Here is a 14,575-nt window from a genome sequence, read left to right on the forward strand (position 1 = left end):
CAGTTCCCCGAAGGTCACTACGGTACACTTGCAGTCAACCTTACTGAAGGCGGTGACTCTACCAAACTCGAGCTTGTCCTTAGCGGTGCACCATCTGGAGACGAAGAGATTGTTGAAAAGAACCTCGAGACCTACTATATCCGAGGCCTCAAGTCGATGGGGTAAGTTTCAGCCTTGACAGTCATGAAAATCACGCTCGTGAACCCGATTTACTGACTTTTGCTACGTCTTCTGCATCTACCTTGTCCCTTACAGTCTGGGAACGATCCTATAACCTGCGCTCTAAGAGACCACCAAAAGACAAGAGTACATGTAAAGACTTTTGTTGCAGAATTCAGTCATCTTTGCAAGCCCGCTTATCTGTCATACTGTTTATGGTCCAGCTGTATTGGTTCAGCATCTGTAGAGCTCTGGCCTGTTCTGAAGAATTGACGGCTCGAACGAGACTACGAGTGTTGAAGCTTAAGGATTGTTGCAATTTATCTCGAAAGTGTTACGCCGCTCAGGATCACAAATTCTCAAGCTGACCCGACAAATCAGCCGGAACGAAAGTTTGACCACCAATCAACGACCTTCTGATTGGGCGGCGGCAGGCTAAGCACCGGATGCTCTTTCTCAAAAAGGTCGGAAAATCGCGAAATTGGCAGGTGCGCTGGGCTTGCTGTGTTTGGAATTCAGATTGAAGCCAAGCGTTCGTTTCGCGCGCTACAAGCCTGGAAATTCTGAGCTTGTCCTTTGTGAGAGAGAGAGAAAATCGGAAGATGTTGCAAGCTGAGAAAGAGATCGCAGCGGATCATCACTTGGGAATTAGTCAAGCAACCCCAGCGCAGCGTAGCCCAATCCTTTCAGCCTGACAGAGACTTGTGTTGCTCGCTCGCTCGCGGACCATCGCAAATCGGGTTTGGCGCACTTTGAGTTGCTAATCGACTTGGAGACGCCTAAGCCTTTACTTCCTCCTACATCATCCTCATCACCATCCTCTCTTGACCTACCCGCCACCCTCCCTACACGTTACTACCTGACAGACACATTGGGCGAGACGCACATCATCGGCCCTCGTTCGAGGTTTGCATCACACGTTGTCACCTTCAGCCGCCCGCCTGTTTTGCGCCTCCTTCTCGACTTGCACTGGTACCTTCTTCATCACAGATCAATCGTGACATAGTCCACAACCACACCTACACCCACACCAACACACTTCCAACATATCGCAATGTTGCGTTCTCTGACCGCTTCTAGCTCAGCCGCCCGCCTTGCCCCTCGTGGTGGCGTTGCGGCTCGCGTCCCAGCTTCCACTGCCTCTTTCGCCACTTCTGCTTCGCGTCTTCAGGCCGCACCCGCCCCCGCCCCACCAAAGATGGTCAAGCTCACCATCAACGGCAAGGAGGTTGAGGTCGAGCAGGGCACTGCCCTCATTCAGGCTTGCGAGAAGGCGGGTGCTCAGATTCCTCGATTCTGCTACCACGAGCGTCTCATGGTCGCTGGTAACTGTCGAATGTGCCTTGTCGAGTCCAAGGGTGCTCCCAAGCCCTTGGCCTCTTGCGCCTTCCCAGCTATGCCCGGTCAGCAGATCTTCACCGATACTCCCCTCGTTGCCAAGGCTCGTGAGGGTGTGATGGAGTTCCTCCTCGCCAACCATCCCTTGGATTGCCCAGTTTGCGATTGGGGTGGAGAGTGTGACTTGCAGGACCAGTCGATGCGCTACGGTTCCGATCGATCGCGCTTCCACGAGATCAAGGGCAAGCGTGCCGTCGAGGACAAGAACCTTGGCCCTCTTGTCAAGACCGTCATGAACCGTTGCATTCAGTGCACACGTTGTGTTCGTTACGCCAACGACGTCGCCGGTGTTCAGGACATGGGTACCACCGGCCGTGGTAACGACCTTCAGATCGGCACCTACATTGAGAAGACCATGAACTCGGAGATGTCCGGTAACATCATCGATCTTTGCCCCGTCGGTGCTCTTACCTCGAAGCCTTACGCCTTCCACGCTCGTCCTTGGGAGCTCAAGAAGACCGAGTCGGTCGATGTTCTTGACGCCGTTGGATCCAACATTCGTGTCGACTCGCGAGGTGTCCAGGTCATGCGCATTCTTCCCCGCACCAACGACGACGTAAACGAGGAGTGGATCAACGACAAGACCCGATTCGCCAACGATGGTCTCAAGTACCAGCGACTCACCACCCCTCTCATCAAGCAGGGCGACCGCTTCGTGCCCGCCTCGTGGCCTGAAGCGCTCGCCACCATTGCTGAGGGTCTCGCTTCGTCCGGTGCCAAGGGTGACGAGATCAAGGCTGTTGCTGGCGCGCTCGCTGATGTCGAGTCGATGGTCGTTCTCAAGGACCTCATCAACAAGCTCGGCTCGGACAACCTTGCCACCGACCAGATCAACGGCGACCAGGCTCCCATTCACGGTGCTGACTTCCGATCCAACTACACCTTCAACACCACCATCCCCGGTATCGAGGAGGCTGACGTCTTGCTTCTTGTTGGCACCAACCCCCGTCACGAGGCTGCCATCGTCAACACCCGTATCCGCAAGGCTTACCTCCACCGTGAGCTCGACATCGGTCTCATCGGCGAGAAGGTCGACTTGACCTACGAGTACGACCACGTCGGCACTGATGCTAAGGCCGTGCAGGAGCTCCTCTCGGGCAAGGGTGCCTTTGCCAAGAAATTCAAGGAAGCCAAGAAGCCCATGATCGTCGTCGGTAGCGCTGTTGCTGAGCACCCTGATGGCAAGGCCATCCTCGGTAATCTTGCTGAGCTTGTCAAGGCCAACAAGGGCAAGTTGCTCAATGGTGAGTGGAACGGCTACAACGTTTTGCAGCGCCAGGCATCGCGCACTGGTGCTCTCGACATTGGCTTCACTCCTTCGCCTGCTGCCGCCAAGACGACACCCAAGTTCATCTACCTGCTTAACGCCGATGACATCACACCAGAGAACATTCCTCGTGACGCCTTTGTCGTCTACCAGGGTCACCACGGTGATGTCGGTGCGCAGTTCGCCGATGTTTGCTTGCCTGGTTCGGCCTACACGGAGAAGGCCACCACCTACGTCAATACTGAGGGCCGAACACAGTTGACACGAGCGGCAGTGCCACCTCCTGGCGCGGCACGAGAGGACTGGAAGATTGTTCGTGCGCTTTCCGAAGTGATGGGAGCGACGGTGCCATACAACGACATCTTGGACGTACGAGACCGCATGTTCGAGATTTCGCCCACATTGGTGCGATACGAAGTTGCCGAGCCATCGACCACCTCTGCGCCATTGGCAGTGGAGGAGCTCTCGAAGCTTGCCAAGTCAAAGGTTTCAGGTACTCCTCTGTTGAGACCAATCCAGAACTTCTACCAGACCGACCCCATCTCTCGCGCATCGCCAACCATGGCCAAGTGCACCGCTGCATTCGTCGAGGGATTGCCAATGGACAAGGTTGATGGCAAGGCGACACTAGCCGCTTTCAACTAAACCACTTACACATATAGCATTACTCGTTCTCTCTGTTGTTGATACATCTGACCTCCTCGCTTGCGCTGTCATGCTGGGCAATTCTAGCTTCTAGGTTGTTCGCATACCGCATGTCATTTGCATTAGAAGTGTCTAGAATATTAGGGCCCGAACATCCTTCTCTGCCATTAGGTCGTGTCCTCATGAGATAATCCAAAGTATGGCTGAACAAAGGCTTTGGTGCAACCTCATCTGCGGTGGTCTTGTGTCCCGTGGGTTGGAGAAAATGCAGAAGAAAAAAAATGCGTATGTCCGATGACCGAATGGACGGCGGAGAAGCAGTGCAGCAGCGCCCAACACTCCGGATCGCGAATCACGAAAATAACAAATAGATAAAAGAAAGAGGAAAATAGACTGCCGAGGTGCGAGCAGAATGTCGGTTGTAAATCTCAATCGCCTCTTGAACGCGGAGACGATGATCTCTCTTTCAGCGTAGGAAGCAGAGGCAGAGTAGGATCGTAGCAGAAATGGGTTAGTAGTGAGAAGGAGAAGAGCCAAGCAGCCAAGCTTTAGCAGCCTCCGGAGAGAGGATGCCGAAAGAGAGAGAGAGTGTGTGTGTGTGTGGAAGGCGCGAATTTACAACTGATGTTTTGGCGCAGTCCGTGGAAGTGAAGTATCTGACTGTGGCCTGAAGGCGAGAAGGTTTCCTTTCAAGTCGAGCCTGAGTCGAAGCTTGGCTGTGCGTCTGATAGGGTTAAAAGTTCTCAGTAGCCGATGCTGTGACTACAGAGCAGCTCAATCCAGCGACGAGTCGCGATTCCTTCAGCCGTGCTAGCTTCTCAATCTTGCTGTCACCGCCCTCGTCCATCTGAACGATCATCCCTCACGGAGCCCCTCTAATATCCTAGGATCGACCCGTTCCCTTCTGCAGTCTTGACGCTCGCTTGCGCCCAGTGTTGCCAAAACATCAACGATTCGAACTGGGCCTTCGCGTTCTCCATCACACCTACTCTTTCGACTATCACAACGCTATCGGCCTTGCTCTTGGTCTCCACGCCCTCGTCACGGCACATCCGATTCGACTGGAAGCGCATCTTCCCACGCCTCTTTTCGCACGCCACCATCTCGCCTCTCAACAGTCACACTCGCTGACGCACCCATCGGTCCATCCGAGGCAGTGGCGTAGTTGCTCAGCCATTTCTCCGCACATCGCAACCTTTCCTCACCCTTAGCAGCAGCAGCAGCAGCAGCGAGAGTGAAGATGCGGCCGATCCATCGTATACCCTCCTCTATCCGTGTTCGCAGGACCGAGTCCGAGACAAACCGCAACAACCTCTACTCCTCCGTCGACGCCTACAACAGACGCTCTCCACAGCCCCCCGCCACCGCCTCAGAGCAGCCAAGCAACCGCACTCCATCTCAACCTGACCAGCCATCCACCGACTACTTCACGCTTCCTGCAACGCACAGAGGCTCCTCGTCAACCCCAGGTGGTGAACCAGCCACAAGTCTTCTTGAACGTACCACACCCAACAGAGAGCAGCCTGTAAAGGCAGATGGCGCAGACATCGAAGCCAATGCCCAAGATGACAATGAGGATCTGGACGACAATGAGGATCTGGACGACAATGAGGATCTGGACGGTAATGAGGATCCGGACGACGATGAGATGCTTCGTCTCGAGATGCAAGCAGCAAGGCGTGCAATTCACGACGAAGAGCAACGCGAAAAGCGTCGACGACGTGGACTGCCCAGCCGCAGTGCCAATCCACCTGGCGACTATCCACCCATCCGACTCAGCGACGAGTCCTTGCATCCGCAGATCCCTTCCAGAGGCGCAAGTCGTAGACCGGGTGCTGTCGAAGGCCTTGCTATGCGTCACCACCGACTCCACAAAGAAGAACGCCGGCAAAAGCGCAGGGAACAACGCAGTTCCGTGTCGACATCATCTTCATCCTCAAGCTCAAGTCCTGCGCCACAGACTGCTTCGGATGACAGCACAGCACAAGGAAGAAGCGAAAACGCACCGATACATCCACCACATAACCGCAACCTTTCTGACGTGCAAGAGGAACAGTTCAGTCGTACCAGCACCTCACAATTCTCGCAGTCCCGCCAAGCTGATCAGTCCACTCAGCCAGATTCCTCCAACCAACCAGAAGAGCAGAATAGTCAGAGACAGAACCGTGCACGCCGTAACACTGTCGCAGACGAAGGCTTCTTGGCTCAATCTCGCAGGCTGTATGACACTTTGACACGGCGTCGATCCGACAACAATGTCACCAACGTCGATCCGAAGCAACAAGCCAAGTTGATGCGCTCCTCACGTGACAGTGATGACAACAACAACAATGGCCGCAACAGCTTTGATGACAACCTCTACACATCCGAGTCATCGGAAAGCAGTGATATGCACGAGGACGAGGTGGTCGACTACCTTGACGTTGTGGATCCTGAGGTCGCCACAGTAACCGCTCTACAAAATGTCGGCAACTCGATCTTCTTCCCTCCTATCCCAATGCTTTATAACCGCAGACCCACAATCAGCCTTCCGTCTGCCGTTGCAAATCGACAGGTTGCTGCCAATAACAGGAACACGCCACAATACGAGCCCCAACGCGAGGACATCGAGATGGGTCTCAGGCCGAGTGCGGGACAGGGCTCAGTGCAGCAATCCACCGATGACGACGGTGTCAAGCGTCAGGCCTTTGGCAACATCCGCCGGGTTGCTTCCCTTGTTCCCGGTCGAAAGAAGAAGCAGGTCCCACCCACCACCGAAGAAGAACGTCGCAAACACATCAAAGAGTGGGCTGAGATGGACGAAGAAGAGCGCAACCAACTCGACGACCACGTTCACCAGCTGCTCACTAAGAGGGCAAAGTTCAAGCGCGCTGCTCGAGGTTTCTGGCGATACGTCAAGACACCGCACGGTTTCATCATCACCACTTATGCCTTCCTCATCACTTTCTGGGGTACAGCCATTTGCCTGTTTTTGCTCAGATGGATCGATGTCGGCAACCCTGCGAGGCAACGATACTGGATCGAGATCTGCGATCAGATCTTGTGCGCGCTCTTCGCAGCGGTTGGATTGGGCTTTGCGCCGTTCCGAGCCGTGGACACGTATCGCATGGTTCAGATTGCGCACTACCACTTTTTGACGTACAAGCGAAGGCGAGAGCTTGACCTTCCCGAGCTCAAAGATAAGAACGAGTTACCTCGTGCTACGCCTCGTCTCAACATGTCGCAGATGACCAACACTATGATGGTCTTGACTGGGCTCAGGAAGGGACCGGCTCAAGTGACAGAGAGTGGTAAGGCTCCCGATGCTGAAGGTGCTGCCGTTTCTGATGACAGCAACAATGTCAGTGCTAGCGAGCCCGGACCGCGACAAGGTGGAAGTGCTGATTCGTCTTGGGACTTTCTCGATGCGACTCAGTCCAGGTCGAGTGCAAACAAGGTTGAGGATCTCAAAGAAAAGTGTGAAAGGCGACACGAGCATCGGTTCTTCCATCGGCAGAAGCATCACTCCCACGAGAAGAACGATGCCGATAAGGCGGACAAAGAAAAGCAGACGACAGAAGAAAGCGGCAGCCCAGCTGCCTCAGCATCACCCGAAGCGAAATCCAGTAAGACTGCACACAAGACCTACCCCAACAAAGACGGCATCATCCCCCTCGGTCAGCTCAAACGCAACCCCTCCATCGCATCCGAACTCCCCCGTGACGCAGAAGACATCGTCGTTCTCAGTCCGAAACAACAAGCCAATCTCGAATATCAACAACGCAAATTCCACGAATCTCACACTTTCTACCGCTATCGCGAGACTGTCACCCATCGACCATTTGAGCTTTCGCTCATGATGGCAATCGTCATTCTGCTCGATTGTCATTCTTGCTTGCAAGCTTCGTTGGGAGGTACAACTTGGGGTATTTACTATAAGAATCGACCCACATCGGTGACGGCTACGATCATTACGTTTTCGTTGAGCTGCAATGCTGTAGCTGGTATCTTGATCTGGTGGGGTGGAAGTAGGACCAAGAAGAAAGAAGAAGTGGAGAGGTTGTTAAGGATTGCGTTGGAAGAGGAGGCTTTGAGAAAGATGAGGAAAAGACAGAGGAAGTTGAGAGAAGAAGAGAGACAAGCGGAGAGAGAGTGGGCGGAGCAAGGGAGATTGTTGCATCCAAACACTGCGATTGGTGTTGTTGGTGGAGGGAAGGAGGCGCAGAATGCAGCGGTGGGTGATGGAACTGCTGTGCCTAACGCTTCTGTTCAACAGACTTCTGCTTTGAAGTGCATTCAGGAACATTGATCGGATCGGAAATGCATTTGTACAATCTCTTTACTTTGGAACAATACTTTAACTGCTGTTACGACCATCTCCACACCTTGTGTGGTCTGAGGATGAGACTTGTTTGACTTGTGCAGAAGTGTCTTGTTGGGTGTTTGGGCATGATCGCAGACCGCACTTGTTTCAGAGGCCACGGCGTGGAATGTCGCACACAGACTCACAAAACCGCTCACTGAGTCAGGAGCATGATTATCATGTGTGACGAAAAGCATCGCTTTTGCATAGCTGAATGTCTAAAGTACAATTTTCCCCCATCTTTTATCCAACTACTTGGCCTTATCGAGAGTATTCTTCCAACTCATATAAGCCAATCTCCCCGTACTCGAACTATCCGATTTCGAAGCTCTGCTCGATCTTCTCACTACATCCTCTGCCATGCCACCGCCGCGCAATAGATGGGCGTTAATATCGTTGTTTCTCTTCCTCATCCCATTTTCCATGTAGTATTTAAACTTTAGCAGTTGATTTTTGAGGTGTAGTTCTCGATGACCTTTGGTACGGAGCCAGGACAGAAGTTCTTCGATTCGTTCTGGTTCGCTATACACCCCCCATTCTCCCGGCTGAAGGATTCCTCTTTCGCCGCCTAATTCGGATTCTTTACGAGAAGAGATGAGGGAGGGTGTGATGGGTTGGTGGAATAGTAAAGCATATGGGTTGGTTGGTTTTGGTCGTTCTTCCTCAGGAATCAGCAGCAAAGTTTCGGCTTCAGACGCTGCTTGAACGAACAACCTTCCGGTTTGATACGTGCTTTTCTCGTTACCCTGAATAAGGGAACACGACCCAACACCGTCAAACCACCAATATTTATCCCCGAACCTATCCCTACCAAGTGGAGTCATACGGGATGCATGCAACAACCGCCGGAACTCTCGTTCGATAGCTTCATCCCGCTTAACCAACTTCGCCTCCTCGTCATCGAGCTTTTTACGTTGAGCGGTGAGAATTTTGTTTTCGGCACGTTTCGCTTTGTGCGCTTCGCGAGCTTTGGCCTGTTCGATACGTAGAGCTGCTTCTTGGGCTCGTTTTTCGATGGCTTTTTGTCGAAGGATTTCTTGGCGGGAGGCCGAACCACGTCCACCGCCGGTGGTGCTGCGATCGGAGAAAGAGGAGTCTTCTCGGGCGGAGCGAGTATCAGGTTCGGAATCTGAGACAAGTTCATCTTCCTCCTCCTCCTCCTCCTCCTCCTCCTCTTCGTCCTCGCCTTCCTCTTCACCCTCCTCACCTTCACCTTCTTCCTTCTCCCCTTCTTCTTCATCTTCGTCCTTGTTCTTCCCCTCAAACTCCTCTCTCGCCTCAGCAAGGCGCTTCTTCTCCCTACTAACCTCAATCTTCTCCTTTCTCAATTCCGTCACCTGAGCCTCACATTCCTCGTAGAAAGATTTGATCACCTTTGCACCCACCGCTTGTTCGCATAAAAAGTAAATGATCTGCAACTTATCTTTCAATCCCAAAAGCGGGTACCTCTGTGCTGAAGAATCGTACAGCTCAGCAACCCATTCTCCATCCACGCATCCATCTGCGTGTTCGACCGCAGTAAGGTGGGAAAGAATCCCAATCATCCGTGGTAGCGACTCGGGAGTGGCACGCGCGGCGATGAGTCCGATTAGGGAATTCTCCCATCGTTCGCGTCGGTTGTCGGGACGGATAGTGAGGGTGGACCATCCTTTACTGATTTCTCGCGCTGCTTCGAGGAGAGAGGTGATTGCTTCTGCTTCTGCGGAATTGTTGTGAGAGATGCCGTTAGGGTGGGTGCCGTTAGGGGAGGGGTCTAGTTCGTCGACGTCGGAGGCGGCTTCGCTTGCAGCGTCGTCGTTTTCTTCCTCTTCGTCGCCGTCGACGCTGGCAGGTGCGGAAGCGTCCAGAGTTGCAGCTAGGGCTGAACCGTTCGCGACCAAACTCGACCCACCGTCACGGACGATGAGATTGATCAACGTACGGTGAATCTCGTTAATGAGCGCGCAGGATGGGTCGGAAAGCTTATGCTCCAGCGCTTGCTCGTAGTCGTCCAGCGTAAACGGCGACAGCAGCAATGGTTTCCCGTGCGAAATGAGGAAGTAGTAGGTCGTGATGAACTGCTCGAACAGCTTCGCAGGAACAGGTAAAGCATGCTCGCCTCGACCCGGAATAGGTCTCTCTTTCCGCCTCGCCAGCGGCTCGTTAGGGATCTTCGCCATCAGTTCTCGCTTCGTAATCGGATCCAACTCCAAATCTTCGATCGGGTACTTGAGATTCTTCTTACGCAACCTTTCTTCCTCCTTGGCCTTTTTGATTGCAGCTTTCTCCGCTTCATCAGCTTTTCTTTGCGCTGCAGCACTCAATTTCTTGCCACCCTCACCTTTAATCTTCTTGTGCGAAGAGGCGGATGATTCCTCGCCATCAGTAAGAAGATACTTCTTACGCTTGGAAAGTTTTGCATCCTTCAGCGCTTCGTTCTTCTGCGAGATCTCATCCGTAGGTTCCAACGGAATTCCATACTTGATAGCTAACCACTCTTTGACTCGCCACTCAGCACCAATGTTGGCAGCGCGCAAGATGCAGTCGCGCAGATACTTGCGGAGAATGGTTTTGGAGAATGCGAGACGGTCTCGACTGAGCTTCTCGCAGGAGGTGATGTGCGTTCCACCGGTGGCTTCATCTTGGTCGTCGAGCAGGTCGACTGTGTAGGTGTACTGCGAAGGGTTGTCCTTCAGGGTGGCTTCTTCGAGATCGAGGGTGAGGTTAGTGCCGATTGTATGGATGGGTGTTGGTGCGGGCGAGGTACGAGGTGTCGAGTGGGATGAAGATTCGGTGTGACCGTTGGGCTCTTGTTTTATCTCTGCATCCGCCGCGTCTGCTTCTGCGGCTTCACCATTGGCAGCGGCGGAGGTGAGAGAAGCGGCAGGCTTAACCTCACTCACGCGAGCATAGTACTTATCGCCCTCCAGATCAAAGAAAACAGTTTCGCCAGAAAAGAATCGATCCTTGAACCGATCATATACCTGGTCCACCAGCTGATCGATTCGACCTGTGATCTGGAACTGGACCGACCGCAGGACCGGCGCTTTGAGCTGTTCGGGAAAGATCTTGTGCAATGCAATGGCCTCTTTACGTTCGCTCTTGACAGCTTCGAAATAAGTGAGATTGATGCGACCGGTGAGCTCGCATTGGAATATCTTTTGGTTATAGAAGCTGATGCGGTTCGAGTATGTGTCGAAGTCGGCAAATACTTCGCCGGTAGCGGGGAGATAGAAGACATCGGGATCTTCCGAGCCTGAAGCCGCGGGTGGGGGGAAAAGCTCGACGGGCTTTCGCTTGACAAGAGGCATGATGGTTGCGCGTCGGAGTCAGCGGCTGCGGGAGAGAGGACAGTGGAAGTACGAGGTGGGACAAAGGCTGGCTGCTGTGTTGAAGAGCGGATTAGAGTCTTTCCGGCATCCAACAAGGTTTAGGCGGACCGACCGATGCGCTTGAGATGTGTTGGTGCGATGGTCAAGAAGACGTGTGGAAAGAAGACGTGTGGAAAGAGAGACGTTTGGAAAAGGATCCGCCTGCTGGAGACTTGTGAAGGATCTATGTGGCCCCGGGGTGTGAGCTTAAAGGCGATAAGGGGTGTGGAGTACGGCGCGAAAAAGGAGAGAGCGAAGCAGTGGAGCCGATAGGACGAGGAGGAGCAAGTTGACACGTGCCTTTGACGAGTGAGGATGTGCGACAGATGTCCAGATCTGATGAGGAGCCGAGGTGTAGATCGACGCGTGAAGGAAGTTGAGGGAGGTGATGATGGAGTCGGGAGTGAAGATGTGAGGAGCTGCGGAAGCGGAAAGCAACGTGAATGGAAATGAAGAGCAAGGGTGTGTCACTTGGCCGAGGAGGAAAGCGTGACGAGGTCCGGGGAGGAGGGATACTGAAAGCCTAAGCTGAGCAGACGAGGCGAGGAGGCCAGAAACAAAATTCCATTCGAGGTGGGGCAGCTCCTCTTCCGCAATTCTAGAAGCGCACACAACTTTTCGTCGAGCTCATAAGCCTAGTCACATACTCAGCACAAGCAATACTTGCCCTCATGGAGCAGCTCGCAGGTGGATCGCCATGCCAATCGTAGCCGCTTTGAGGCAGCTAAGAAGACCAGGTTAAGGGCTGTCATTATTTGACAAGTCAACCAATGTTTCACGAAGAAAGAAGCGCGTTGCAGCGGCGCGGTCTTCTGGCTCTGTTCATTTCAAACTCCACTTGGTGAGTTTTTATTGTCGTGACCTCTTGCTCGTACAAAGCCTTGGCTTTGCCGTAGCGGGCGCAGATCTCCATCATTAACAGTCAGCGCTGTTCCCTGTTGATATTCGTATGCAGATGCTCCGTACGCTGCTCGTTGATGCCCAGTCAAGGTGGTCGAGCTAGAGCCGATATCCTTTCTGTCATTTACGCGGCACAAACTCGGCGTCTTGTCAGGCAACACTCAACAGACGCGTCCGTCTCACAATTCCATCACGATCCTCGCCTGCCCGATATCTCTTGCAAATCGGGCTCTGTCCCGCAGTTCGCCCCTCTGCAGAACCGACACTTGGTCCAGTGTTTCTGTTTCTGTGATCGATTGATGAAGGAATGTCTATTAGTCAAAAGAAGGTTCACATTCTGATCACTGACGATTATCGCGGTACAGGTCAATCTTGGACCGACGCATCTCCCTCCTCTCCCTCGTCATGTCTTGACCTCCGACCTGGGCCCAGCCTTTCAGCGGGATGACCATGACGGTGCAATTGTCTTGAGCGCCAAGCTCTTCCGCGAAAGTCAACACGCTTTGGGCTGCTTGACTCGGGTGCCTTGCGTTCCTGCACAGATCCACCACTTCTTGATCAGACATGACGCTACCGACACCGTCACTAAACGCAATGAGCAAGCCGTAGTCACTGCCCCTAATCACCTGAGAGACGATCTCGGGCTCAACAGTGATGCCGACCTTTTTGAACCTCGAATCGCCGAATGCACGCGTGTTTGCAAGTGCACCCATCCATCTCGCCTCGCCGAAGGAATCGGTGATCATACCTGCGCCCATCTTGCGCAGTCGTTCTGATTCGGACGGGTCGTCCGGGTGATGGTAGGTGGTGAGCGGGACAGCTTTGCCGTCTTTCGCTGCGCAGAGGAGAACGCGTGTGTCGCCGACATGAGCTACATGGACTCCCACAAACTCGGAAGAATACCAGGGAACGCAAGGCATATCGAGCGAATGCAAGAGGGCGACTGAAGCAGTGCTGCCTCCGACGTCGAGCTTGGGTGAGGACTGGATCTGGCGATCTGCGACAAGCCATGCGAGAGTAAGTCTTTCGGCCATGGTCATGGTCTCCTTTTCCATTCCATCCGGAGGTGGGATGCGTTCGATGAGCGAGTCCCATCCCGAGTCTGCACTGCCAGTGGGAGTTGGGAGATCCGATCCGCTGTTTCCAATAGGTTCGATTTTGCCTCCGAGCTTGATGGCTCCTTCTTGTCGTGTGGGCTGGAGGATGGTCTTGCTCGAACCTGAAGGTTGGTTTGAGCTCGCTGGCTTGCCTTCATGACTCAACATATTAGACAGTGTTTCTGGATTTGTGAGGTGGTCGACTTGCTTTCCCGATCCCTCCGATTTCGAGCCTTGTCCTTGAGCGTCAGTTTTGCTGGTATCGTCCTTCTTGACAGGTGCTCCTGGAGGCAACCGTCGTCCAGCCGCCGGGCCAGCTCGGACGGGCTTCAGCTTGTCCTTCCTCACCCAGCGCTCCAATATACCACCCGTGAAGCGACGGAAGTATCCGCCATGCTCTCTAGTATATTGGACTGTATCTGTCACCATATCGGTCTCTACACTTTCAAATGTCTTGTGCAGCTGGTCGCGCAAGAAGCTCGATACTTGCTGACCACCGTGTCCATCGAAGCAGCCAAACCAAACCACTTGACCTGCAATCTCTTTCCCTCCAGCCTTTTCCGGATCCCATTGCAACGCTGCATTGGCTGCTGATGCTCCTGCAGCGGACGAAGAGAGCGAGTGAAGCTTGAGGTAGTTGCGCCTCAACTCGTTGACTGGGACGTGGAGGCAGGAGACAGATGCAGTGTCTTCCTGGTAGGCACGTGTGCCTCGCGAGGTCGAAAGGCCGAATACGCCGTTGCAAGTCGACTTGAGCTGGATCCGTACCTGACCACCATTGGGCGACAGGGTGCGGAGGTAAGTCTGCTGATACCGCCTTTGCTGGGCGTTACATGTGCACGTCACTGCAGAACAAGGGAAGAAGGATGGCTCGAGCGCTCGCTGCTTGCCTTTGCTGTTCGACAGCAGCGATGCAGATGCTTGGAAGCGTCGTGTTGAAGTCTGTGCCTTGCAAGAGCTGGAGAATGAAGCTGATTGAAGCAATCTAGTGGAAGCTCTAGACGACAACGGTGATGCCGCTACAGCACGGGAAGCAGATTGTACAGCTCTAATCCGCGATGGTCCGGCGACCGCTCCGCCTACTGACGTGATCATCGCTTGGAATAGAGCTAGATGTGGTGAGGAGCTCCTTCCGGTGGGTTGCGTTGCGATGAGGGAGAGCAAGATAGAGGGATAGACGGGCCCCCAAGCCAAGTGGTCGAAGCAGTTCAAAGCTTGATGCATTCATCGCTTAGGGTCCAATCTTCAGCCGACCAAGCTCAGTTTTGCAGACACCGTGCGTGGCGAAATGTGTTGCAGATGTGTTTGCCGAACCTCAGTCTGGCATACAATACGAAATTTTTGTTCAAAAAAAAAAAAAAAAAAAAAAAAAAAAAAAAACTTTCTCAAATTGTGTAGCCGTATCGCCTTACTCGGC

General features: G+C 53.5%; 4 protein-coding genes across 4 annotated transcripts; 2 read left to right on the forward strand and 2 right to left on the reverse strand.

The window, feature by feature from the left end:
• Positions 1-1,213: 1,213 nt before the first annotated feature.
• Positions 1,214-3,469, forward strand: UHO2_05144 (putative NADH dehydrogenase (ubiquinone) 78K chain precursor; the record flags this gene model as incomplete). Its single annotated transcript, XM_041556146.1, has 1 exon — positions 1,214-3,469. The coding sequence occupies one exon, from the start codon at positions 1,214-1,216 to the stop codon at positions 3,467-3,469; it is 2,256 nt and encodes a 751-aa protein (XP_041412080.1).
• A 1,240-nt stretch (positions 3,470-4,709) lies between these two features.
• On the forward strand, positions 4,710-7,757 carry UHO2_05145 (uncharacterized protein; the record flags this gene model as incomplete). The annotated part of the gene is made up of 1 exon (XM_041556147.1): positions 4,710-7,757. One exon carries the CDS (start codon positions 4,710-4,712, stop codon positions 7,755-7,757), a length of 3,048 nt encoding a protein of 1,015 aa, XP_041412081.1.
• A 305-nt stretch (positions 7,758-8,062) lies between these two features.
• On the reverse strand, positions 8,063-11,101 carry UHO2_05146 (uncharacterized protein; the record flags this gene model as incomplete). The annotated part of the gene is made up of 1 exon (XM_041556148.1): positions 8,063-11,101. The coding sequence occupies one exon, from the start codon at positions 11,099-11,101 to the stop codon at positions 8,063-8,065; it is 3,039 nt and encodes a 1,012-aa protein (XP_041412082.1).
• Positions 11,102-12,402: 1,301 nt separating this feature from the next.
• Positions 12,403-14,253, reverse strand: UHO2_05147 (uncharacterized protein; the record flags this gene model as incomplete). Its single annotated transcript, XM_041556149.1, has 1 exon — positions 12,403-14,253. One exon carries the CDS (start codon positions 14,251-14,253, stop codon positions 12,403-12,405), a length of 1,851 nt encoding a protein of 616 aa, XP_041412083.1.
• Between the last annotated feature and the right edge of the window lie 322 nt (positions 14,254-14,575).

This window comes from Ustilago hordei (assembly GCF_900519145.1).
Source record: "Ustilago hordei strain Uho2 genome assembly, contig: UHO2_contig_12, whole genome shotgun sequence".
Taxonomy (NCBI): Eukaryota; Fungi; Basidiomycota; class Ustilaginomycetes; order Ustilaginales; family Ustilaginaceae; genus Ustilago; species Ustilago hordei.